A 27,232-nucleotide genomic window follows, 5' to 3' on the forward strand; every position below is an offset into this window, starting at 1 on the left:
TGGTAGCAGGAGGCTGAAGAGAGTCAACAGGCCAGTGTTGGAATCTGTGACTGGAGTGAATATAGAACCCTGAATTGGGCGCATCTTGTCAATGAGCTATTTCACTGGTTTTGAAATATTAAATTCCAGCATTTTCTGTCTTTAAAATATGCATCCCTGAATAGAATAACTTTAGTCAAATGATAACCTACGCTAAATAACAAAAAGAGTTGGTCATTCAAGAAGAATGGCAGATTTCATATTGTTTACCATTCCTCCTCTAATTTCAATTTTGGTCGTTAAAATCTGTTATTCAAACTGTAAACGATATTATTGTTTTTTGTCGTGACAAATACGTTTTATCTAGACATGTGCCCTCCGGAGCTCGTAGCCAGAACAGTGAAATTTGCTACTTATTAGTTCTTTCAGGTTGCTATCATATTTCGGTTTTCAGAGCAGAACATTTAAGATCAAATGTATCATTTTAGAACTGCACACATATGTCAAGTGGTTATCCGGAAAAGAAGGGTTTTTGTGATTGGATTAAACCTATGGTCAAGTGAAAGGAGGTGAGAAGGAAATCATTTTGCGAGTCTTAATTATTTTAAGAAACAAATTATGGATAGTGCAGAGGACCAGAATTTCTAACCAACTTCCTATTTTACCTGAGGTTTTGCCTGCAGTATCTTGGCTCCTGCCATGCCGATCGGCTTCTAACCATTGGTATAAAACTACATGGAGTAACAGAAACAAAAAGGTATGCATGAACAAACAAAAATATACAGTGAAAATCCCAATTCAACAGAAATGACACTTAAAAAGTGGATACCAGCAGCAATGTGGTTATTAGTGGAATACGAGATGCTGCATTAGTGAAAAAGGTGATGACATTCTGAAACTCATGTCAACAAATAAAACAGCACCAACATTAAAATAACAATAAGACGGGAGAATCATTCATAGTATCACACGAAGATAATGTTTGGCTGAAATGTAAGTAGTGAAGGTTAAAAATAAAGGTTAATAATAAAACAGCTATGGCTAAGAGAACAAAAACAAACTCTGTAGTGCACTATAAAGACCGCCGCATTTTAAAATGACCTTCCACATATTTCTGTTGGAGCAATTTTAATAATACAATAATTCCATCTCCAGAAGCCATTCAGGGAGGTAAAGCTAGAAGTATCCAAGTAATTTTTATTCATGCCCTCATTGCAGCTTTGTTGTGTCTACAGCTCAATCTTCTCTTTCTTTCCTTTGCTTCTGCTCACTGCTGAAAACTTCCCAGACTATTTGCAGGTGAGGAGGATGCGCAACAATATGTTACGGTAATATTAATACTCGAGTATGTGCAATGTCACATCACAACACAAGAGAAAACAACTTCACAGCCTTCATTGATAACCTAGAACTCAAAGTCATACCTCACCCTGCCTCCACCACAAAACATCTTTCTAAACAACTTCAATGCTTTTCTGAAATACACCGTGAACACCAACGCTCCACTGAAAACACACAAGTGCAACCTGAACAAATTAGCATACAATACCCCAAAGAACTCACTGACAACAACAGTTCCACCCGCAGACAAAAGAAAATGGAAGAAAAACAGAACCCCGGATGACCTCACACTTCTGAAGCCTCTCCAAGTACAACGTGGACAAATCATGACATCAGCCCAAACCATAAACTATACCAATACCATCCATCAAGCTAACAGGATAGACTATTGTTCAAGATAGTCAAGCCCTGCATGAATACCCTGCTGATCCTCCAATCTCACACTACATAGACAAGTGTAATGCCATCAACCTCTTTTTCAATTAAAAAATGCATATGACTGAAAAGCAAAATGAAAACCGCACACCTGCTTCTCTTGGCTTAACCACCATCCCACGCCGCATCTCACAATGGTCATCCTTCAAACTACGTCTTTCGAAGAGTTCACAAACCTCTACAATTTCCTCAAAGACACCGCTCATGAAGATGATGTCTTACCCTCATGCTCCATCAAAGCCCTCTGGATAAGTAGTCTCTGGACTGTGAGAACACCCTTTACACCAGGATTAACAAGCATCTCACTAGAAGGCTACAAACCATCCAGAACTTGCCAGCCGGACTTATCCTCAGCGTCCCACACAGGACCCAAATCACACCATACCTCAGGGAATTACACTGGCTCCTGATACACAAATGTCCTCACTTCAAACTCCAAACACACACTTTCAAAGCACCACATAAGTCAGGCCCCACCTACATGTACAGTCACATCTCCTTCCACCAATAACCCAGACACTTCTGCTCTGCAGAACTCCTACCAGCACACAGCCCATGCCTATGGAGGATAGGCGTTCTCAAGTATGGAGTGAGCTCCAACTCCACAGCAGAGCCTACTCCTCACGTTGTCAGTTCTGCAAGGACCTGAAGACCAGGCTTTTCAATTAATCAACTTATAAGAGGAAGGCTAAGACACACTAAGACACACAGAGACACACACACAGACACACACAGAGACACACACAGAGACACACACAGAGACAGACACACACAGAGACACACACACACAGACACACACACAAAAAATTTCAAGGCCCAGGCTGAAGACATTTCATGGCTATATGTAGTAAGCAAATGTCATTAAGAATATGGGGATACTAGGTCTGATATAAAAAACATTTAATGCCAACCAACCATTTTTCAAGACTTCTAGAAATTTCTATATTGATTTTGAGTAATTCAAAGAATAATCCAGGATTAATGTCTTCAGTTTGGCTACTACAATGCTGGTTTATTCTTTAATACTTCTCTGGTGTCAAGCGTAGTACCATCAAATTGAGTTACAATAACACCTGTGATTTAAAACAACCTTAATCATCGTTGACAATCCACGGAGCTAAAAGAACTTTAAAAAAACATAATAAATAGGTGAATATGTGAGGAGAAAGTCAGAGAATTTCTACATATTTGGGTTACGTTTTGGAAAACCTATAAGGGTATTTTAACATTAGTATTATCGTGATTTCCGTTTTGATATGGCAGTGATTCACTTGAACAAATTAAAAACAACTTGCAACTCCCACAATTGGGATAGGCGACTCCGGCTACTTTTTTAGGTACTTTGTAAACTTACAGAGCGCCGGACTATTGGAAAAATGTTTTGCTGTCAGTTTCTAAATAAAACAATTACTCACATTTAATACCGAAAACAGCAACAAACAGACAAAAACAAAAATATATAATGAACGTGAAGCACACAGAATTTCTCTAATACAAACAAGTGGTTTATTGCTTTTATCAGTCAGCACCACCAGCAAAACTAATATAAGATGAAGAGAATGTGGTTAATGCTAATAGGCAAACATAACTTTTTCCACTGTATTTAAATAGATCACCAATAGATCATTGTATAGCGCTGCTCGTGCAATGCACAATGGAGAATCAATCATCTTTTGACTTCCATGACCGATCCAAGCAAGGGCTGGGTTGCGCGCTTCACAGTCTATGTAAGATGCTCTTGCAGGAAAGCCAGCCTCAAAGAACAAAACACACAAAGATGTCCCCCCACAATTGTAACAAAATTCGAGACAGGTGGCCCTTTTGTTACGAGTACAAATAAACAAAGTATGGGCAAAGAAACACTATCCTTTCCATATCTCAAAATCTCCTGTTACACCTCAAGTCTGTCAAGTGACAGCCTAAAAAAATAAGGGGTAGTTTAAATGAGGTTAATAGCGTTACATTTATAGCCATCCAAAATGGCTTCAACATCATGAAGGAACTCTCCAACACAAGCTCCAGCGACATCCCGCCATCGCAAGACCTATGCGACTCGTTAGCCACCTTCTTTCACCGCAAGACAGCTTCAGCGGCCAGATCCTCCCTACAACCACTGACACCGCAGACTCACCAACCTCCAGCATATCCAACCGCCTGCTCTCCTGGACCCACGTCAACGACGACAACACAATCAAAACCATAAACACCATACACTCCGGCCCCTGCCCTCACCACATCTTCAACAAAGCAAACCGTATCATTGCACCCCAACTTCGGAAGATCATCAACAGCTCCTTCGAGACAGCCACCTTCCCGGAAAGCTGGAAGCACGCCGCGATCAACGCCCTACTCAAAAAACCCACATCAGAGCCTAAGGACCTCAAGAACTTCTGGCCAATCTCCCTGCTTCCGTTCCTGGCGAAAGTCATCGATAAAATAGTCAATGGGCAACTGACCCACTTCCTCGAGAACATCCTGGACCCGTCCCAATCTGGATTCCGCAGCAATCACAGCACCGAAACTGCCCTCATCGCTGCCAGACGACATCAGGACCCTACTGGACAATGGCAAAACCGTGGCCCTCATCCTCCTGGACCTCTCTGCTGCCTTCGACACCGTCTGCCACCACACCCTATGCACACGCCTACACGACGCAGGAATACGCGACAAAGCCCTGGACTGGACCACCTCCTTCCTCACCGAAAGAACCCAGAGGGTTCGTCTCCCCCATTCCGCTCTGAAGCCACCAAGATCATCTGCGGCATGTCCCAAGGTTCATCACTCAGCCCCACCCTTTTCAAAGTCTATATGGCACTGCTCGCCAACATCGTCCGCTCGCACAACCTCAACATCATCTCCTACACCAACGACACTCAGCTGATCCTCTCGCTCACCAAGAACCCCGCCACAGCCAAAACCAACCTCCACGAAGGAATGAAGGCCGTCGCCTACTGGATGCAAAATAGCCGCCTGAAACTTAACTCAGACAAGACAGAGGTCCTCATCCTCGGCTCCACCTCCTCCGCCTGGGACGACTCTTGGTGGCCAGCCGCCCTGAGAGCTGCACCCACACCCACCAACCACGCTCGCAACCTGGGGTTCATCATCTTGGACTCATCGCTCTCAATGACTCAGCAAGTCAACGCCTTCTCCTCTTCCTTCTTCAACACCCTCTGCATGCTCCGCTAGATCTACAGATGGATCCCCACCGGAACAAGAAGGACGGTTACCCATGCCCTCGTCAGCAGCAGACTGGACTACACCAACGCCCTCTATGTAGGAACCACAGCCAAACTCCAGAAAAGACTCCAACGCATACAGAACGCCTCCGCACGCCTCATCCTCGACATACCCAGCCACACCCACATCACCGCCCACCTGAAAGAACTGCACGGGCTCCCTGTCAACAAGAGGATCACCTTCAAGCTCCTCACCCACGCTCACAAAGCACTCCACAACGCCGGACCAGCATACCTCAACAAACGTCTCATCATCTACACCCCGAACCGCCAACTTCGTTCCGCCGCCCTCGCCACTGTCCCACGCATCCACAGGACCTCCACCGGCGGCAGATCCTTATCCTACCTCGCCAAGACATGGAACACCCTACCCACTCAGCTGCGACAGACCCAGGACCTGCTGACCTTCAGGAGACTTCTCAAAACCTGGCTGTTCGAGCAGTAGCTGCACGCCCCCCCACCCCCGCTCAGCGCCTTGAGACACTCACGGGTGATTAGTGCGCTCTACAAATGATTGATTGATCGAGACATCCACCAGAGTATAGGTTTCCATCAACTGCAACAAAGCAGCCATAGCTAGTTTCTTTGAGCTATAGGTGGTTCTCGTAGAGGAGTTTAGCCCCCAACCACTATAGGAGGAGCCTATCTGCGGGTTGAGGGCAACGTTTAAGTCCCCACAAATTATCACTGGTCCGGGCCATTGATGTAGCTCAGAAAGCAGACTATTAAAGACCACAGGGTCATGAGTGTTTGCCCCACAGAGTACAATAGCGTAGCGCATAATTGGCCCCCCATTGACTGTTGCTATGAGCTATCGTCCACTGGCATCTATACAGTGGTTGATGAGTGCCCAGCTCTTATCCAGAGCCAGTAGGGAAATCCCTCTCTGGGAGGAAGTAAAACAAGCTGAGGTCAGGACCTGATACACAAGTTACTTACCTTCGGTAACGGTATATCTGTAAGAAACATTAGTCAGTTATAGATTCCTTACCTTAGAATTACCCCCGGGCGTCAGACTGGATCCAGAAAGATTTTTCGTTAGCAGTACCTCTGCGTGTTAGAAGGTGGCATCGGTCAGCTCCGCGTTCGCAGTCAGCCTCGTAGTCGCCGGGATGACGTCGCGGCAGCTACTTAGACGCCGCCCTCGCGTGCTGACGTCAGTTCTGTACATGACTCTGTGCCAGAAACGCAGAGCCATGCACGACACTGACCATTGGTGCACAAAACTAGGGCCCTGAAAGGGTGTCCTTAACCCTAGAAATCAGTTCGCAGAACAGGGAGGATGGGTGGAACGGCAAGGAATCTATAACTAACTAATGTTTCTTACAGATATATCATTACCGAAGGTAAGTAACTTGTGCATCTGAAAGAAACACGTTAGTTATAGATTCCTTACCTTAGAATAGATACCCCAGCAATACCAACCCCGGAGGTGGGTCTGCGAACCAAGATCACACCAGAAAGTACTGGAGAACAGAACGGCCAAAGAAGCCGTCTCTCCGGACTTGGCTGTCCAGGCAGTAGTGTTTGGTAAACGAGTGCAGTGATGCCCACGTGGCCGCCTGACAGATGTCATCCAGAGGCCCTCCTCTTCCCAAGGCAGTAGTGGCTGCCGTCGCCCTGGTGGAGTGAGCGTGTAGCCTGAGTGGAGGCTCCTTTTTAGCCAGAGAGTAACAAGCCTTAATACACAACACGACCAATCGAGAAATGGTGCGCTTGTGTACGGCCCGACCCTTTCAAACCTTCCAGGTGTTGAACCACCAAGGAAATGCCTTGATGTGCCAGCCATGTCCAGAGGCGAAGGGCCTCCTGACATAGGGTCCACAACCCCAACCCGCCCTGTTTGTTGTAATACCACATGGCGGTGGTGTTGTCCGTGAACACTTGCACTACTCTTCCCCGGACAGAGGGAAGGAATGCCTTCAGTGCAAGAAGAATCGCCCGGCGCTCCACAAGGTTGATGTGAAGCCTGGACTCCGCCGGAGACAGAGGCCTCTGATCTCCACCTCTCCCACATGGCCGCCCCATCCCAGAAGGGAGGCATCCGTCACCACAGAGTGGTCTGGTTGGGGAAGGGAGAGGGATCTGCCATTGACCCAATCCTGGTTCGTAAGCCACCACTGCAGTTGTCAAGCAGTGCCCTCCGAGATCTGGACGCAATCAGACAGATTCCCATGATGCTGCGCTCACTGGAACTTCAGGTCCCACTGCAGAGCCCGCATATGCCACCTGGCATGATCCATCAGCAGGATGCAGGAGGCCATGAGGCCCAGCAGCCTCAGGGTCATTCTGACCGAAACACGGGACAGAGGCTGAAAGATCAGAATCATAGCCCGAATATCCCAGACTCGCTGTTCGGGAGGATAGATCCGAAACTGCATTGTGTCCAGAACTGCTACGATGAAGAGGAGCTTCTGAGAGGGAATCAGGTGCGACTTCGGCACATTGATGGAGAACCCCTGCATATGCAGGAGGTCGGCCATAGTCTGGAGGTGGGAGACGACTGCCTGGGGCAAGCCCCCCTTCAACAACCAGTCATCGAGATAGGGGAAGACTGAAAGCCCTGATCTGCGCAGATGAGCTACGACCACCCCCATCACTTTTGTGAACACCCGAGGGGCGCTGGTAAGGCCAAATGGGAGCACGGTGAACTGAAAGTGCTCGTGGCCTACTGTTAACCGCAGGTAACGCCGGGGGGCCGGCAGGATGGGTATGTGAAAATAAGCATCCTGCAAGTCCAACGCTACCATCCAATCTTGCGGGTCGAGAGCAAGCGTCAACATCTTGAACTTCTCCCTCCAGAGGAAGCGATTGTCCTTCTTGGAAACCAGAAAGTAGTGGGGGAAGCAACCACAACCTACTTCTGGGACAGGAACGCGCTTGATGGCTCCCTTGGCCAAGAGAGCCATAACTTCCTGTTGGAGAAGGGCCAGATGATCCTCCGACATGTGGTGGTATCGCGGTGGCATGTCTGGAAGGGTAGTCTCGAAGGGGAGGGAGTAGCCCCTTCGGACTATTTGCAAAACCCACCTGTCTGAAGTGATGGTGCGCCAGTGGGGGAGGTGATGGAGAATCTGGCTGCCCACTGGCGTTTGATGGGCCTGAAAGATCAGACTGGGAGGGTTTGGAGGCTGCTACAGGGGGGGTTAGTGGACTGGCCCGCCCGCTGGCCCCTGGAACAACAAGGTTGGTTCCCACGTCCCAGCCGCGCGAAGGTTGGGTAACTTGCTGCGGCCTGTGGCCCTGGGTGGGACGTAGCAGGGCACCCCTTCCGTAGCCATGAAAGGGGCGAAAAGCAGACTGCGCCGGACGGGAGGAGAGACCCAAGTACTTGGCCGTAGCCCGCGAGTCCTTGAAGCGCTCTAGGGCGTTGTCTGCTTGGTCGCCAAAAAGGCGACGCCCATCAAAGGGCATGTCCATCAAGGTGTTCTGGACATCCCCTGAAAAGCCAGTGGATCTCATCCAGGCATAGCGGCGAATCGCTACCGACGTTAAAATGGTCCTGCCCAGAGAGTCGGCGGTGTCCAGCCCACAACAGATCCTAAACTTGGCTGGATCTCTCCCGGCAGCGGCAGCCTGGGAGACCACTGTCCGGGCCTCCTCCGGACACTGAGGCAGCATTTGCGCCACCGTATCCCACACGGAGCGCGAATAACGGCCCAAGAGACATGCAGTGTTTACGGACAGCAACCCTAAGCTGGCGGAAGAGAAAATGTTCTTCTCAAGATGGTCCAACTTCTTGGATTCCCTTTCCGGTGGAGCGGTAGGGAAGTTGCTTTTGGAGGTGGAGGCTTGGACCACCAATCTCTCCGGGGTGGGGTGATGGGAGAGGAAAGTGGGGTCGCCCAGAGCCGGGCGGTGCCATTGGGCGATCATCCTGTCCACGGGAGCAGGGGCTCCGAAGAGCTCGCTGCCAGTTGAAGCACCTCAGTCAGGAGATTAGTCCTGACCGCCACCGTAGGAAGCTCGAGGTTGAGAGCCTCCGCCACCCTACGCAACACCACAGCGTATGACGCTCCCTCCTCCGCAGCCACGGTAGGAGGAGACAACATGCCAAGGTCAGGGAACGTGTCAAGACCACTGGCATCCCCCAGTTCCTCTCTCCAGTCCTGTTCAGGCTCAAGTTGGTCAGTTAAAGGGTCACCTAACCCCTCCCAGTCCTCCTCATCTTCCTCTGGGTGACACTATGGTTGGAAAGGGGCCCCAGGAGTGAACAGGGGCATGAAAACCCCACCCGGCGCCGGTCCGGCGTCGTGACCACGTCGGGAAGGAGGCTGGGGTCGACGCCGGTCGGCCCAGGCACGGTAGTGGTGCCGTCGGAAGCGGCACCAGTGGAGGTGTGATAAGGTCAACCGTCTCCAATCTGGATCCAGGCCTGGATCCAAGGGGGGCCTGCAGCGCCGGGGCTGGAGCCACCGGCAGCAAAGACCTAGGCCCCCCCAACCGAGTCCACGTGGCCCGAAGGTGCGCAAGCGGGGTCGGTCCGCCCAAAGTTGGCATGCATCGCCTCGTCGTACGAAGCTGGGCGGGGATCGCTCCGGGTCCCTGAAAAGGAGGGAAGCTCTGAGTCGACCCTTCAGGCTTCGTGTGAGGAGCCGCGGGAGTGGCACCACCTGCGCGCCTCGTCGTGTCGGCCGACCGACAGACGAGGAGAAGGCGAAGCGCGACTATGCTTCTTCGACTTCTTCTCATGCTTCGACTTACCCGACCCCGAGTGCGGAGACTTCGATGACTTTGAGCCGGACTGATGGTGGTTCTGCGACCGGTCCCTTGACCTGCCTCTCGACCGGGACCTCGATCGGCGCGGAGCAGACTGCCAACGTTCAAGCAGATTTCGGGACCGCTCCCGCAAAACCTTCGGCGTCAACAACTGACAGTCGGAGCACGACTTGGGGTCGTGGTCGCGTTCTAGGCAAAAGAGGCACAAGCGATGCGGATCCGTCACCGAGATCAATCGAGTACAGGAACCGCAGGTCTTAAAACCAGGCATCCCTCATGCACCTGTTCGGAGTCAGAAACTCGAATCTAGACGTCGACAAAAGCTGAGAAAAACGTAGTCCTAAAATAACTGAGGTACAGCTCTTCCCGGATCTGTGCGGCTGGGGCGGAAAAAGAAAGAACTGACGTCAGGGCGCGAGGGCGGAGTCTAAGTAGCTGCCGCGACGTCATCCCAGCGACCACTACGACGAACGCAGAGCCGACTGACGCCACCTTCCGACGCGCAGAGGTACTGCTGACGAAAAATCTTTCCGGATCCAGTCTGACGCCTGGGGGTAATTCTAAGGTAAGGAATCTATAACTAAAGTGTTTCTATCAGATACCCCAAATCACCCAGAGGAGAGGACTGCATAATCAAGCCCTTTTTGCATGCTCTATGTATATATGTACTGTTTGTCATGTTCTGTCCCGACTAAAATTGACAGTTAGGGTGAGGGGTATATTTCACCAGGGCTTATAATATCGATTTAGTCCTGAAGAAAGCCTGGAACCTTAGGTCACTCACAATGGGATGAAACATGTTGAATTTTTACAGGGTGTAGGAACATTATCTCTATAGCCACCTTCCCTCTTAACCTTTTTAATTATACCAAGAACAACACTAATAAAGGAATACGTATGTGTTTCGATGTATTTAAAGCAGACCCCAGTAGGAAATTATCCAAAGTGCTACCTGGAACATGGTCGAGCTCATCCTGGTATTAGGGACCAGGATGAGACCAATGATGATGCATGACACCAATAGAGTGTGTGAGGATCTTGAGACAAAATCAGGAATGACTGTGGACTTGTGGAAAAATAGTAGGATACTAATATATTGAATAACCCCACCCCCCCCTTGTCTTTTTCTTTTTGATTTAAGACACCGCATTGTAGTTAGTGGGCCACAATTAAATGCAACAACAATGGAAAAATCCCATAGTGATATGTTTATTCCATAGGGTGGTCTGTTAACCAGGGCCGGACTGGCTACCGGGCGTTTTGGTGTGCTGCCAAGCTGGGGGCTGATTTCATTGATGGGGACCTGCGTGTGCTTAAAGCCATTCATTTTGCTTTGTTTATTTAGAAGCACACGCAGGTCCCCAAAAACGAAATCAGCATCCACCGCAGTGAAATTAGCCCCCAGCTCGGCAGCACACCAAAACGCCCGGTAGCCAGTCCGGCTCTGCTGTTAACAGAGTCAAAAGCGGTGGAAAAAGCAATAAGCACAGCCTAGACAAGCGGTCCCCTTGTCCAATCATATTTTTCAGTAGTAGGTTGAACTAGGGCTATAGTGCTTAGCATAGCGTAATTAGCACCAAAACCTGCTTGTTCAATAGGCAGAATTCAATCGTCCATAAATGCTATTGAAATGTTATAAAACAAAGAACATTTTTAAAGATGTACTCATGACATTTAGTAATCACAGATCTTTAACCATAGAAAATCCATTATTTATGTTGCTCTTTCTCAATCAACTTAGAAAATATCAAATATGGCAGGGCAAATGTAGGCTGTGGGTTTCAATACCTGGTAGTATTAACAAAAAGACAAAAAATACTTTATACAAAGTAAAGAAACTAAGGCACAAAGCAACGACAAACTGCGTACTATACATGTCCTTTTCTCATTTTTCCATAGGAGCTCACCACTCCTGTAATACTTGACCCCAAAACCTGAAGATGATAAAATAAAAATCAACACATCGTACACTGAAACTGGTAAAGTTGTGAAAAACTGGCCAGCGTAATGGCCATCAGAAGCTTTAATGTCCTTTGTAGAGGTTTTTTTCTTCTTAATAACATAACTAAAATTGAACAGAAAATTGCAAATCACCAATTGCTAATTTATGAAGTTGACAATCTGAATGCGTTTCCCAATTCCACCAACTGAGGTGAAAGACACAAATGGACAGTATCACCTAGATTAGTATAGTTAGTTTGGGTAGTAGTTCGTACACATGGGAAGACGGTAAAATGAATATTCAAAGTCACAGTGTCTACTAAATTTTACTTTTTCAAAAGTAATAAAGGCAGACGTTACATTCTCTGTAAACAACTATTTATGTCTGCATCTTAAGAGAGGATTTGAGGACAGCTAAGGTTGTCTCAAAGCCCATCCGATGATTAATTATTTCCTTTAACTTGGTACAAGCTTTGAAAGAGCCGATAGAATATGTTAACAGTTTCATATCTAACTCGTTTCAGCACCGGACTCATCCATCCTTCTAACAACAATAGAAGCATTTTTTTTTAAAGGCAGTAACTGCACAAGAAAATGTCTTTGATGGGTTTATGGTGCTCCAGTCGCAGTAGTTTTGCATTGCCCTCTGTAAAATGCGATGTTACATTTATTCCATCAAAATTGAGGAAATTATCTAACTACTCTTACAACGGCAAAAAGGGGTTAAATTGTCAGGCAACAATTTGGTTCGCCACAACAACTACTATTGAGGTTCTGTAAATATAGAAAAACATACAGAAAGGTCTTGTTTTTTAACGTTCAACCGACCAAGTCAATTCTGACCTTGATTAAGAGTATCTGCTATCAGCCTGCAGTGTAATTTTAGAAGCTCTTTCCAGCACTGTCAGTTTCTTAAAATAGCTGCACTTACACAGAGGACAGCACGTCAGTGGTGAAATTGCACTGTTTGGAAACAGATCTGTGAAGCTATTAACTTACCTTTTTCAACTGCTCAATGAGAAAGAATATATAGCGAAGTTTCCCATCGCTATCAAAACAGTATTATTAGGCTGCCATCCTTTGCCATGTGCATGTTATTTTGGTTAGTTAAACTCCAATTAGGCAGGTGTAATTTGCTGTAAATTATCACTAAAGATACATATTGCATCTATGCACCCTGTACAGGGAGGAATTATCTCACGTTGTATAACTGTTGGTTTTGACATTAAGCAGACAATCACCATGGTACTATGCGAACTTGTCCTCAAATCCTGCCAACTAACCAAGCTCAGCCACCAAGCCAGAGCAGTAATGGTTAGCTATTTCAGTTTATAAGTACCATAACAAAACTATGCTAAAATTCTATACTATTAGTTGACCCTAAAAGAAGAGTCCAGAGCATTAGGAGTGTCATCTGTCTCCCAGTTTACAAAGTTGCATTATTCTGATACCTTCACTCATCAAGGCTGGACTAGTAGCAACACCAACATTTTACAACTTTTCGTTTTTCCTAACCACTACAAATTCCATGCAGGATTTCTTTCAGTAATAAGAGATTTACCATAATAACGCCAAAAAATAAAATAGGTAAGTTCCTTAAGAGGAGACTGCATCAGTTTACAATTGTAAAACAGTCATAAATTGACCCCAACCATCTTGTGGTGATAACTTCTCCATGACAATATTGGATTTACAACAATTGTTATCTGATTCTGTACTTTGCAAATTGAGAAAACAGGATTACAGAATATGTATAGTATTAACATTGAGCTGATGGGGATCCTGCAAGAAGATTTTCTGCTGTACAACACTGGGCAGAAGATGCTGCATTGTGGGCATCTACTGCACTTTCCTAGAGGTCCTCACCACGAATCTGGAACCACTGAGGGATGGGGCATCCCATATAGCTCGTCAGGTGTGACTTGGCTACCTGCCCAAAGACCACAGCAGTGACAGGCGTAAGACAGTGCCTTTGAGACATAGTTTGGGGGCCATGCCTACTTCACTTCTAATGTCTGCAGAGCTTTCTTCGGTCTTGCATGCCTGCCAAGAAGCTTACAAAGAAAGGACCGATATGCCAGTTTGGCTCTCATTGGCAGTCTTCAAGTCAGCTCGTTAATAAACCAAAGGAGACATGTGACCCCCCCCCATCTGCCATCCCTTAAATGGACATGAGTGCCTAGAATTAGAGAGATGACCTTCTGACTGGTACAATAGTAGCAGGAAACACCGACGGTCACACACATATCTAGATGCAAACGTTTCCATCTCACTATAAACATCAGGGTTCCAATCTTTACCAGTCCCTTCGCTGTCACAGAAAGGAGGTGGGACATCACGGATGTAGCCTAGCACAAAAAGGTCAAGAACATACTGGATAGAGGTTCCTTCAAAATCAAAGCGCAGGCTTAGTGTAGGTCAGTTACATAGAGCTGCTTCCCCAGGCATACACGCTGCTAAAAACCTGCCTAGAGAGGTTTGTATGGTAGAGAAAAGAAATATTTTTTCTAGAAAAATTAATCAAAAGAAAAGTAACTTAAAATGACTTCTAAAAAAAGGGAAGAAATGAGAATACAGCATTCAAAGAAAGATGAGATCCTGGGGCTACCAAACAGTGTGTATTGCCCGATGTGGGGATAGTTAGTGACGCACGCTTGAGGGTGGAGTTCAAATATGCTGAATAGGATTTTTTGCTCGGGTTCTAACATCACTAAATATAAAGTGCCACTGTTGTTTTAGTTTTCCCTGAGCAGCAAGCAATTATCAACAGTTGGACATGAAGGAGAAAAGGATTTAGGAGAGTTTCAGTGGCATGCAGCAGTCTTCTTTTCCCATAAACACGCTGCACTCCAGCATTGCCCTCCCTCACGCAGTATTCCACGGTTCCCCTGTAGAGAGCAGGATCACGTTAGTAAGATAAATGTAGTCATCGGAGGCAGGTGAAAATATAGGCTGTTATTCACCAAACAGCTTTCCATCTTCAGACTGGAGTGCATAAGCAATACATGTTATATTCTACAGCACGTAACTGAGATGAAGTTGTATGCTGCCCTGCAAAACTGAAAACAGGTGTTTCGTAGGCTAGCTACAGAGGAGAGGCTATGAATTATTTATGCGCTTGTTAAATGAAATGTGATCACGGAATGGAAGCTATTGAGTAGCTGTGTGCGTGACTGCTGGATATTGATGCTTTTATATTTGCAGTGTGTCAATCAAGACTTTCCTCCTTCAACAATTAAGCTAGGGCATTCTTTGTGTGCACTTTTATCTGTTACATTATTTAACTTCTAGATTCTGCACGGTTATATCATATTTAACAATAATCTGCCTGTGACTGTATAACATAGTGGTGACCAAGAATCGAATAGCATAATTCATTTGCAAACTCCAAAGATCTTTACAAGCGTTCTTCCTAGCAAGGTTCAAAGGCACTAATTCTACCTGGCAGCAAAAATACCCTTGAAATCATTTAATGAAAGTTTCGCTTAGCAAGGCTTGTGGTTATACTAGGGCAAAATTGCAAAGGCTACCCCGTCAATGCTGGACAAAGAATAGATTTCAATATACCTGTTAACAAGAGACGACGTAAGACAAACAATGGAAGCAATGGCTGTGTTTAGCTGGCGTACTCAACAACACTAGTCAAATGGGGAGTATATGAAATTGTTCATTCACTGTTCATATATCTTCTGGTGCTTCAGGAGGAGATCGAGCCATCCATTCCTTCTCAGTTGGACAGAGTCCGGAAATGTACAAAAAGAAAAGTCTCCAAGCACACAGAAATCCAAAGTTGAGGTTGTGGTTTCAGTTGTTCTTTCATTTCATTCGTATTTGACACGCCCCTTCGCCAACACGTGTTTTGTCTTTAGCTGTTCCTGTCAGACTTCGTCAGGGCTGTATATCTAAAACAAAGGCATATTCTATTCAGGAGGAGTATCTAAGTAGTTTTGTCTATCCGTCACCTGGGTCAGATGACCCCAGAGCTTCACCCAAAAGTGTGGTGCAGAGCTTGAGTGAGTTTTGAACAGGTGCTAGTTACTGTGCTTCGTACGTAATGAGGTTGGGGGCAACCTCTATTGGTGCCTTGTATTCAAAATAGGAGATGCATTCTGATTCATACAAACAAGTGTATTTTGTTCTATTCCACATGTGTTCCAATTGGAATCAACCAGAATGTATTAGTAGTCTGTGTATTCCGTGTCACATATCCAGATGTGAGTTAGGAACTATGTGGGGGATAGGGATCTCATACTCACTCAGTATGGTTGGACTTTGGATACATGTGTACAATATCGGGATTCTTGCAAGATTATCGCGTTTATTCTGCAAAAGGCGGTTTGTATTAGTTAAACTGTACTGTCTCGTGAGTGACCGTCATATATTGCTGTATGCTGAAATTGTCTTATCTCACAGTATCGTCTTCTTATCTCTAGGGCATTAGTATTAAGGTGACCTATAATAAATAGTAAGTGGGAGTTATCAGTTCACTGAGTTGGTCATAGTTGCACATTTCTAAGCATTCTAATATTGTTCAGCAAGTGATTGCCAATAAGTTATTAATAGTAATTAAGAGCAATGCGATCACGTACAACGCAGTACGAAGACATACAAGTCTACAGGGGGTCAGGCAAGTGAGTCCATTATATAGACAGTTTCAAGTTATTAGTTGGTTTAGTCCAAGCCTCAATGTTACTGCAACAAACTAGATGGCCACATTTTGGTGTGGTTGTCAGGTTAGCTCTAAAATATATCCTGTGGCAATAACTTAAAGTTATGCATAAGGGTATAAAGCGTCTTTATACGTAAAGAGCAGATTAGGAGGATCAGAGATGGGAGAGTGTGAAAACTTACTAGTTAAAGTCCTGTCAGTAGTGTCCCTTTTGTCCCGTCTAGGGTTCCGCAGAGAACGTGGGCAAACGGTGTGGTGTTTGGCCGCCACTTTGTTCATTCTAAATATACCGCTAAACATAAAAAACTTCCTCATCGTTCATTGAGTTTCTCACTATTTGGTGGGGGAGGACGGCGGCCATTTTGGAATCTATCCCCGACAGTGGATTTACCATATAGGTAGAATGTAATTCCAATGCAGAGATCCATTAGTGTTTTGCTCGTAGTATATAAATGATCCAGTTCGGATAAAAGTACAGGACTCCTGTGAATGATGAAGGCGGGTTTTGACGCGAGTCTATTCTATAGTTTTACGGTCATAAATCAGTTGTATATGCACAGTGGCCATCTTGATGTTTGTACCAGGCAACTGCTCGACCTAAGTCCTATGGCCATTATTAGTGAATAAGAGAACCCATTCAGTAGTAAACAAACGGAAATCACGAGTGTCATGACTAATGTCACCATAATACTTGGTTCTCACAATTTGAGTAAATATCTGAGATAGACTTAATATTCTATTTGTACTCAGAGGTCTGAAGTTGGGAGGGTGAGAAGGTACGAAAGAGAGCCAGTGATCACCAGGAAAGCGATATAGAGTTCCTACATAGTCAACAAATATAAACATTATATCTATGCACAGGACATGATCCAATTCATTACAGTAAAGGATAGTCTAACAGCATATTCGTTCTCACATTTACTTGGCTATGTCGTCCATTATTTATGTGCAGTAACATTGTTATCTTACTCAACTCAGATTCACATATTCATTACAATAATGTTAGCTTAAATTTCACATCAGTAGTCCATTGTATGTTCCAGCAGTGTTAACATTCACTGTCTATTATAAGGAAAAACCAATCGATTTAATTGGCATTCTGGCATTCCCATATGGTCATCCTCTACCATCATTGTCTTCATATATAAACTACTGCTCAGTACATTCCGACAGTGACATGTGGTGGCTGCACTTTCTGTCTAGCTTTTTGGGGCAAATCTATGTTAATCCCCTAAGAAGTAATACAGTTCCCGGTCAATGTTCAACCCCAGATCTACCACTTTGAGGCGCATTATGCAAATAGCTTCTTGCCCTCTCAATTGTAGTTCTCGGTTACCACCCCTTTCATTTTGTTGAATCATTTCTAGACCATGAAAATGAAATACCCTTGCCTGTATACATTGCCCAAAATACACAAAAAGGCCACCTTTCCACGAGATAGACCTATTGTTTCAGGAATTGGTGGACCTACCGAACGACCATCCCAATTTGTAGGCGCTTTCCTGCAACTACTAGTCTTGAATTTGCCTTCACACATCAAAGAAACAAAATATGTCCTAAATCTAATGAGTGATGTTACATGGGAAGAGGGGAAGAATATGGTTACATTGGATGTGGTATCGCTATTTACAACTATATTGACAGAATTCGGTATGTTGGCAATTAGGCACATCTTTAATAAGAGACCAGCACAACTATTATTCCACACAGACATCACAGACATGTTACTTCAGGTGACACGATTGATACTGGACAATAACACCTTCCTCTTGAAGGGAAGTGGTACCATCAGGTCAGGTGGACGGCGATGTGTTCAAAATTCACTCCCTCTTATGCCAACCTCTTTATGGGATATGTTGTTTTTAGATGGTGTCGACAGGAATGGCATGCCAAGGCAAAGCTGGATGGCTGTGATTTTCAAGTACGCAGACACAACATCTACTGTGTTGGCTGGTTACTGCTCAGATGATGGTTATTCCTTAAAACTTAAAACACAAAATGATAGAGGGTCTCAGGGAAAAGTTTAAAGACCTGCGCGGACCCAATCCCCAATTCAATACTGTAAAAACCTATGGAGTCCGCAGGTCTCTAATGTTCCTATAAGGAGCTATTTGAAAGCACAAGTAATACTGACACAAATCTAGTGTGAAAACCTGAAAAAAGTCCTATTTAAGAGGACGGAATCCCATCACCCACCAAGGTGGCATGCTTCATCATTTGGGATCTCCTCTTAGTTGCAATTCCTAGTGCAACCAAGGGCTGCAACCTCCTCACTGTGAGGGGGGGGAGCTCACGGATGTTTTACAAGAGGGACAGTGGGTCTGATCTCATAAGATTTATTAAGCATGTATGGAATTATATTAAGTTAAGTGTTTGCAGTGCCAACAAAAGATGTTGAGATGATTTAAAATTGATTATCAAACATAAAACAGATTTATTTAATAATTATCGCTTGATGTCAAACAATAAAAACAGTGCAAACGCGATCTGAATACATTTGCGATCGCGTATGTCTAGAAAGAGGGTCTACATGTTTCCGCCATGACGATCGTACTCCGATCTTGGCCTTCCTCAGGACCAGAATGGAAATGTTACTGCAAAATAGTGTATGTGAAAAATCAAAATACAGTGATAACACATAGGTGGAACGTTACAATCTACAGTCACCTGTGGTCTTTATTGCGAAGGATCTACAGGATTTGTCTTGTCACCTGGGAAAAGATAATATTAATCACAGTGACATTCTATTCATTGTTAATACCTAAATCATGTCAGTATATACTCAAACCAATATTATGTCACTAAGGAACTAATTCTTCATATATGTTCCTTGTATTGCTTAATTATTTATGCACTCAAAATATTTTTCAAGATTTCATTTCCTTACCCGTTCATATACGGGCGAAGTCCTCACCACTCCTGGCAACAGCTCAGGGCGTGAGGCACCGCTCTGTGGGGAGGAAAAAAAGGGAACTCTAGATTCATGGAATTATTTTAATGAAACAAAACGTTGTTTAACTCCCTTCTAAAATCAACTCACAAAATGATCAAAACCTAACAAACAGGCGAGGGGTAAAGCGTCTGATTAAATAGGGAAAGCCCGTGATTACACGGTGTTGTTCCCTCTTTTTTTACCCTCATATTTGAATTACTCAGGGAATAAATGAATGCTGTAGTATTTATTGGCATCTGAGCACAGATATAATAGTGCTATCAGTGTGCCCATCTTGCCTATAAACATGCAAGTCAATGTAATATTGGTATTTATCCATCGGTCCAAAGTGCTGGATACAGTATAATGGTCTTGAGCTGTGCTACCCGTAGGATACATTCCTCGTTCTCCACTAGTGGCCCCGGACTATTCTAGAGATTACACCCCGACTCACCTCTACGTCGGTACCCCGGAGCGTCTTCTGGCTGTTCCAAGCGGTAACAGACGGGAGGGTGCGCGCGCTAATTATACTCAGTTTCATACTACAAGTGGATGCAGCTGACTTCGCCAAATGCGCCGCATCCACACCGCGTCGACTCTCAATGAGTGACGATGGGAAGTGTAGTTTTACTGCATTAGGAGGCTGCGCTGTCATGATTGCTAATGGGAAGTGTAGTGTGCTGTTCGTAAAGCTCAATAAGGTATCGCCTAGCTATATTGATCTCGTAACAGTCTACGTGCATCACAGTTCGTCACATTTAAATCGCATCATAGCACCGCAAGCAGTGTGATGATATGATGTCCCAATCGCTATGAAGCTGTAATATTTCATGTCGCATCATTGTGCTAACCACAGTCTGCGACTCATGGGAATTGTAGTTTACCGCTTGTGAGGAGATATTCATTGGAAAGAATATTCACTGCATGTAGCGTGGTAAAATACCGCTTCTAACTATGCTGATCTAATTTAATTCTAAGCGGGACATAGTACAAGGAGAGGCGCAACAGTGCATTATCGCACACATTGTTAACGTCATTGCTTACAAAGCTCCGGTTCCCGTGTCTGCCGCATCTCTGCAAGCCGAGACTCATGGAAAATGTAGTCTCCATTTTTCCAAATCAATTTCTGGGCTATTCTCGTGACCTAATAATCGTGTATCTTCGCTCTGTTACCAGCTACAACCCAAAGTAATTATTAAAGCTGAAACGAAGACAAAGAACGTAAGCCAGTGGTCCGAGATTCTCAGCATCTACACTTAAAAACACAATCATCCTAAGGAATCATGAATAATGTGGTTTAAATATTCCGTTCTGTTCAGCGGTTATCTTTATATAGTGTACAGCCTGATATGTGCCTTTCTTCGGGAATCTCTTCAGATGGAAATGGTTAGATCCAACTTGAATCACATATCCAGATAGAACTACATCTTTGTTGCTTTGTACCAAATGTCTTTCCATCATATACTTGTATATTCAAAGATGTTATAACAGTGTCCACGGAATGTCATCATTCAGACCCATAGTGTCACTACGTAGTTCGAAGACCCACCGCTGTTCCTTCTTAAACAACATTTTTGATATGTCCGCAGTGTGAGGAGGAACAAATAGCTGTTCTAGAACTGTCCACATTAAGTCATCTGCTTTATGTTATTTCTCTAAAAAGTGATTTGTCAGTGTGGTAGATTGTTTCTTGCACCGAATCGTGCTTTTGTGTTCCAGTATACACAGTTTCACCTTGCGGGTCATCATACCGACATATTTCAATCGGCAAGGACAGCTTATAAAATAGATTACTTTTTCGCTGTTACAGTTGGTATGTTTTATTTGCCTTCAAGGTCTGACAGTGTCAATATCTACTTCTGTTGTATGCTTTGTTTGTGGGCATACAGAACATGTGCCACAAGGATGGTGTCCTTGTACAGGCGGTAGATTCCATAGGGTTTCTTGCCGCTTTGGATTCTCCACTCTAGGTCTGGTATGTACCAGACAATCACGTAAATTGGAACTCCTTTTGAAGGAAAACAAGGGTAACTGGACCGTTGTTTGTCCGACATTTAAAATACACCAATGTTTGCGTACGATTTTCTGAATCTTTGTTGATAGAGTGCTGTAGGTGTTAACACAGGTGAATCTGGTCATTGGTGGTTTTATCACAGGGGGCTCTAACAATGCTTCACGATTGTTGCTTGAAGCACGTTTCTTCGATTGCCGTATCAATTTTTTCAGATAGTGTCTCTCCTGTAGTTTTCGTGATAAGGTGTTGGCATGGTGTTCATAACTTTCCTTTGAAGAACAATTCCTACGAATCCGGAGGAATTGACCGAATGGTAAGTTCATACGTAACGATTTAGGGTGAAAACTTTCAAATGTTAGTAGAGAATTTCTTGACATAGGTTTAGTGTAGAGTTCGCTACCTAAACCCGTTGATGATTAAAAACTCCGAAGATCCAGGAAGGGCAGGTTATCTTTGCTATATTCCACCGTGAATTTCAAAAATTCATTTCTGGTATTTAGCCAGGTGTGGAAAGTATTGATGGTATTGGCATCACCCCTCCGCACAACAAAAATATCATCAATATATCGATTCCATGTAACAATCCGTTCTTGGAAAGGATTGTTAACTGTTAGTATGTGCTGTTGTTCAAAAAGGTGGACATACAGGTTAGCTAGATTGGGGGCGAAAACGCTCCCCATTGATGTTCCCGACGTTTGTGGTAAATTTTGTCTTCAAGTTTGAAGAAATTCTCAGTCATAGCTAACCTGGCACACTCCATGATGAAATGGACTGGTGTAATTGTCTCCATTTGTCGGTTGTCCAGTAGTGACCTGATAGCATCCACGGTCTCATGTTGGGGGATGCATGTGTACAACGATTCAATGTCAAAAGAGACGAGGAAATCAGTTGACACATCAAATTCTATCTCAGGAAGCAATTTTAGGATCTCCTTTGTATCCTGAAGATACGTGGGCATTTCTTTAAACAATGGTCTAAAAAAATGATCCACAAAAGTGGATAATGGTTCCAACAGAGAGTTTATTCCCGAGATAATAGGCCTCCCAGGAGGTGGCCTTTGTGCTTTATGAATTTTCGGTAAAGCATAAAAATAAGGCCGGGTGTGGAGTAGTGAGAAAACTACCCTCTTGCCCAGTCACCGATCCTTCAGTCTTAGCTTCTTCTATGAGTTCACCAATAGGACTTTTTTCAGGTTTCCACACTAGATTTGTGTCAGTATTACTTCTGCTTTCAAATTGCTCCTTATAGGAACATTAGAGACCCGCGGACTCCATAGGTTTATACAGTATTCCTTAAAACCGGCAGCCCTGAGAGGTCTTTTTTGTTAAGATTTACAAGGAAAGGGGGAAAAATATCAGTGGTGTGGGAAAACCACTATAAGAAGTAGGGGCAGTTCGTTTCAGAGGTTTAACGGTGTCGTCTTGCCCCCTGTAAGCCGCCATGGAGCCACTGTTAAACTATTACAGCTTTAATAATTAAGATTTGTTGTGTTCATGCAAACAGGACACCCATGTTTACATTAACTCTGCAGTGCACAGGACAATCCTCTTTGCCTCTCCACCAAGCTCCTGATGACAGGATGAAAAGGCGGGGCATGTGCACATGGGTGAAATTGTGTTTGTGAGTGACTGAAAGAAAATGAGACTTCTGTTTGAAAGTGTCAATAGAATGAAAGAGTGAGAAACAATAAATAAGTATGAATAAGGGGAAGCGAGGGAGTGGGTGCAACAGTGTGAGTGAGTTAGAATGAGGAGGAGTTTTCAGCGAGAGTGGGAACGAGTCACAGGTACTTCTATCAATGGTGCAACGAGGCCCTGGTGCAACTGTACCTGCTACACTATTAAAGTAGAACACCTATACCACAGGAGTTTAAATTAGAGACCCTGTACCCCAATATTTGTGAGTGAGTGTTAGTGATTGTGAAAGTGTTAAAGTGTGCAAGTGTATTTGTGAGTGAGAAAGAGAATCAAGGTGTATAGGTACATGTGTGTGTGAGGGCACCTAAGCCAAATTTTGAAAACAATGAAGTGAACTGTGGCAAGTATTACGCCTCGCCACTTTAAGTGATCACCAGCTACAACTGAAAATAACACCAAAAAGAATCTTGAGGGAAAATTGCCTGGATATAGGATATTAAGGCTGTGTGGGCCTGTTTGTAAGTGATCTGAGCTCTTCCCCAAGTCAACTTGAGTCAGAGATTTGTGAAGAGAGTCAAGTATTGAATTTACTTCAAGATCTGGGTTACCAGTAAAGGAATATGTTAAACAATCTCCTGTAGTCAAATCTACCTGAGCATGACCCAGCCAATCAGAAAGAAATCCCAGATCGTCAAGCAAAAATTAACTGCTCAAGTGGCATGTTGGTTTCGACCATATTCGGTCCTTTAAGAGGGTTGTACAAAATTAAAGCAAACAATGCACTTAATATCTGCCAGATGAGCGTTCTTTATAGCACTGAAGACTTTGTCTTGGTTTGCCTGTTTGCATTTAATCTTATGAAAAGGATATTCCATATGGTTTTCCTAAATAGAGGAATTAGAACAAGAGTAAAGGCTTAAAAATCGTTGAGTCGTAAAACTAAGTAAATGAGTGGGATCCTCATCTGCAATCAGTACCGCCTTCTTTTGAATACTGATGTTACAAAATGTGCATTGGTTGGTTCTTTTCTAAGGTCTGGAAGTGGGTGCTAACTGCATAATGATCAAAGATGATGTTGATTTTTTATATGCAATGTCTTGTTTTATGGTCCTATGGTCAAAAATACTTAAATGTTGTGGTATCTGCTATTAAAGGCGTTGTTCTGTACACTGTGGTTAATGTGAAGTGACCTTTCAAATTGTCGTTTCCTGCATATTTCAATTGAGCAGCGCTGCAGAAACTAACACTGTCCTCAATGTCTACACATTGCACATTTACTAAGTCGGCTTGGTCCTCAAACAGCAATTTTCACTGGTAAATGTAATTAATACTTCTGTAGACATTTTTGTACAGTTTCAAAATACATCACTAGCATTTGTTCCAATTTCAAGTGAACAAAATACGAATCGAGCAAAGCAAATCATTAATTAGGATAAAGCCATAAGAAGTCTGCAGCATGTGCAAAGAGACGTCGGATATCTTCAACTAAAAATAAGACTGGTTTAGTAATAGAATAGAACGGATAACTAACGACCTTGCAGATGCTTACGTTAAGATTTGAAAAAAATCTCAAATTATGCGGTGATGCTCGAATTTATAACGTGACAACATAACGATGAAAATGTTCTTTGTCACACTGGGCGTCATGGCATGTTTTTAATAAAACTCATGAGGACTACCGTTAATGTTAAGTGAAACCCCCCAACTATTTAGAGAAAATTAAGTCAACACAAAGGCAGTAGTAGCTGAGCAAAAGTGTGAACCTGGAAAAGGTTCAGTGTGATATGAGAATGCCATACGTCTTTACACGAATAGCAACTCAAAGTAACCAAATAGTTACACTGTTCAACACCTTCACTGAAAATAGCCTAATGGCATTCATTTACAGACCTGTATCACTTAAAATTGAGTGATGCAATATTAACCCAGCTCAAGGCCACAATTGTTACTGTGCTGAGTGGTGGCCATGTGCCAAGAAGCCATAATCACCTGAAACTTGTGTTCGAATACAATAATGTTGATTTGAAATTAAGGACATTTTTATCTAACACTGTGAGACAGCATTACAAAAAAAAAAAAATCACACAATTCCATTCTCTGTAAACGTATTGACAAATTAAAGGCACTAACGTTTTGGGAATTAAAAGTGCCTTAAGCAGGTTAATAATCGCAAACTTACAAATGAGGTTGCAAAGTATGTTTATTAATATGCAACCATTGTCAATGTTGAGCCAAGCACAATGATTTAGTTACAAGTTAATACAGTACATATATAAAACGGGTTCACATGCTTGAATTGTTTGTGCCACATCTTAAGACAAGAGACTTTGTTGCAAATGTGATCTGGATTTATAAAAATAAAAACTGTCTAGTGAACCCGTTAATAAGTGTTTTTAAATAAGTAATGCAATTTCAGCATTCAAAAATCAATGACGCAGAACAAAGAATAAGCGACGTAGAAGGCGTTACCACTCAGGCCGGTAAAGAAATGAAACATCTCTGTGCCACCACAAGCGAGCTTAGGAGACACGTTGCGGAATTGGAAGACCATAATAGGAGAGGCAACATACGGATTTTTGGAATTTCAGAGGACTCAGAAGAAGATGCAGGATCCTGCGTGGCTTTTCTGGAATCTTGGATTCCCATGCTCCCTGGGATAAAATTTCATCACGGCTTGGAACTAGACAGAGCACATAGGAATCCAACGTTCACCTTCTCAAACAGGAAAGGAACCCGCCCCATGATATGCAAAACCACTACGCTATCAACATGCGGAGGCCATCCTCAACTTCGCCGTAAAAAACCACGAAGTATCATGGGAGGGCCACCGAATAAACTTCACACAAGACTACTCAAAGGAAACGGTAGATACGAGGAAAGGGTTCCTTCAACTACGAGACGTGTAGAGAAAAAAGAACATCCAATTCTCATTTGCAGGCCCATCTAAGTTCAGAATCCTTGAAAATGGCAAACCATACTTCTTTACAAATCCCAAAGATCTAGCCCAACACTTGGAAACTGCTCCAGTACAAGAGATGGAACTGTCCGCAGGGGCCTCCAACAAACGGAAGACTTGATATCCTTTGTATAGTTGTAGTTGCTCACTCTTTTTCATGCCTTTGTATTCGCACAAATGCATCAGGTTAGATGCAACAGTGATGTTCACTGCAGCACGGCTGTTATGTAGACACAAATAGTGGTGATAATGTTTTATGTTCTGTTTCTATGTCCTTCAGGTCACGGGTTGAACCTACCTTCAGATACTTTGTTTATTGCATTAAGAGAAAGAGTCTTGATTTGTTCGGGCTATCTGATGCTCATCTTGCTGGTTAATAAGTTAAGTTATACACCAAGTATAATTACTACTTGTGGATAATGATATCTATGGAGTTTATAATAATTGCTACAAGTACCATTACCATAGAACGAGGTTCTACAATTAGCTCAGTTAAATCTCTCCAGATGTAACAAGTTTCAAACTAACATACTCCAAGTTGCCGGATTGATGGACCTGCCGTCGCAGCTCCTGTATCTGCCTGTTACTTATTGATCTGTTCTTCCTTTATCTAACCAGTTTCAGTCCAAGGTCTACACTGCCGCTTGACCTTTTTTGAAAAAATACCTAAGAGGAATGATTTTTTTACAGTCTTTTAACCCAAACTCTCTGGAGGTATTATTTCAATTATTATGTAGACATTCACGAGCACTGGGTTTCTTCATCTTAAAACTGCACCGATGTATCGCGCACGCTGAATTTCAATGGTTGAGACCTCCTCTCCGCATGGAAGCTTGAAGCATCAGTGATGCCAGCGTGTGGCTTCTCTGTGGCTCCTCTCTATGTGATATCCGAGGTGACCCCTTACTCCATGGTGGCTGCATGTGTACTTCTAGAGCGCTTTCTTATCAGCACTGGCCAGGATCACCTGGGGAAAGATCCGGAGCAGAGTCCTTGCAGGAAGCTGAGATCATTGTGCCAAGGGCTGAGAAGCCAAGGTCGGAGGCACTTCCTTTATGCCCTGCAAGGTTATTGATGAGGAAGAGGTCCACGTTGCCAGGAATATCTTCTCACCGATCAAAAGTATTCTGTTTGTCTGACTTTGCCACCAAGTCATGAGAGAAGTATGCTAGTCTGTGGGCCTACAGTCTGCCCCAGAAACCAGATACTCTATCTTTAACTTGGTTTCATCCGTTTCATTTTATTTTATATCGTTTCGGCAAGGTACTCATTGGATAATTTAGTTTTGCATCAGCATTTATGTATCTGTCTGTTCAGTGTATTTTTGCTTTCATTTCTTCTGCCTAATACTGATAGAAACAAAGGCCCTG

The 27,232-nt window shown here is 43.9% G+C and overlaps 1 protein-coding gene across 4 annotated transcripts in view; it reads right to left on the reverse strand.

Annotated features, from left to right (window-relative positions):
• DENND5B (DENN domain containing 5B) overlaps positions 1 to 27,232 on the reverse strand; it is a 535,468-nt gene that overhangs the window by 363,731 nt on the left and 144,505 nt on the right. For 2 of the 4 annotated variants that reach the window (XM_085652366.1, XM_085652363.1), the window contains exon 2: positions 645 to 710. The exons of the other annotated variants lie outside the window; for them this stretch is intronic. In XM_085652366.1, coding sequence (XP_085508492.1) covers positions 645 to 710 — 66 coding nt within the window. The remainder of the gene's footprint in view (positions 1 to 644; positions 711 to 27,232) is intronic. 4 annotated transcript variants of the gene reach the window in all.

This window comes from Triturus cristatus, chromosome 4_1 (assembly GCF_964204655.1).
Source record: "Triturus cristatus chromosome 4_1, aTriCri1.1, whole genome shotgun sequence".
In the NCBI taxonomy this organism is placed as follows: Eukaryota; Metazoa; Chordata; class Amphibia; order Caudata; family Salamandridae; genus Triturus; species Triturus cristatus.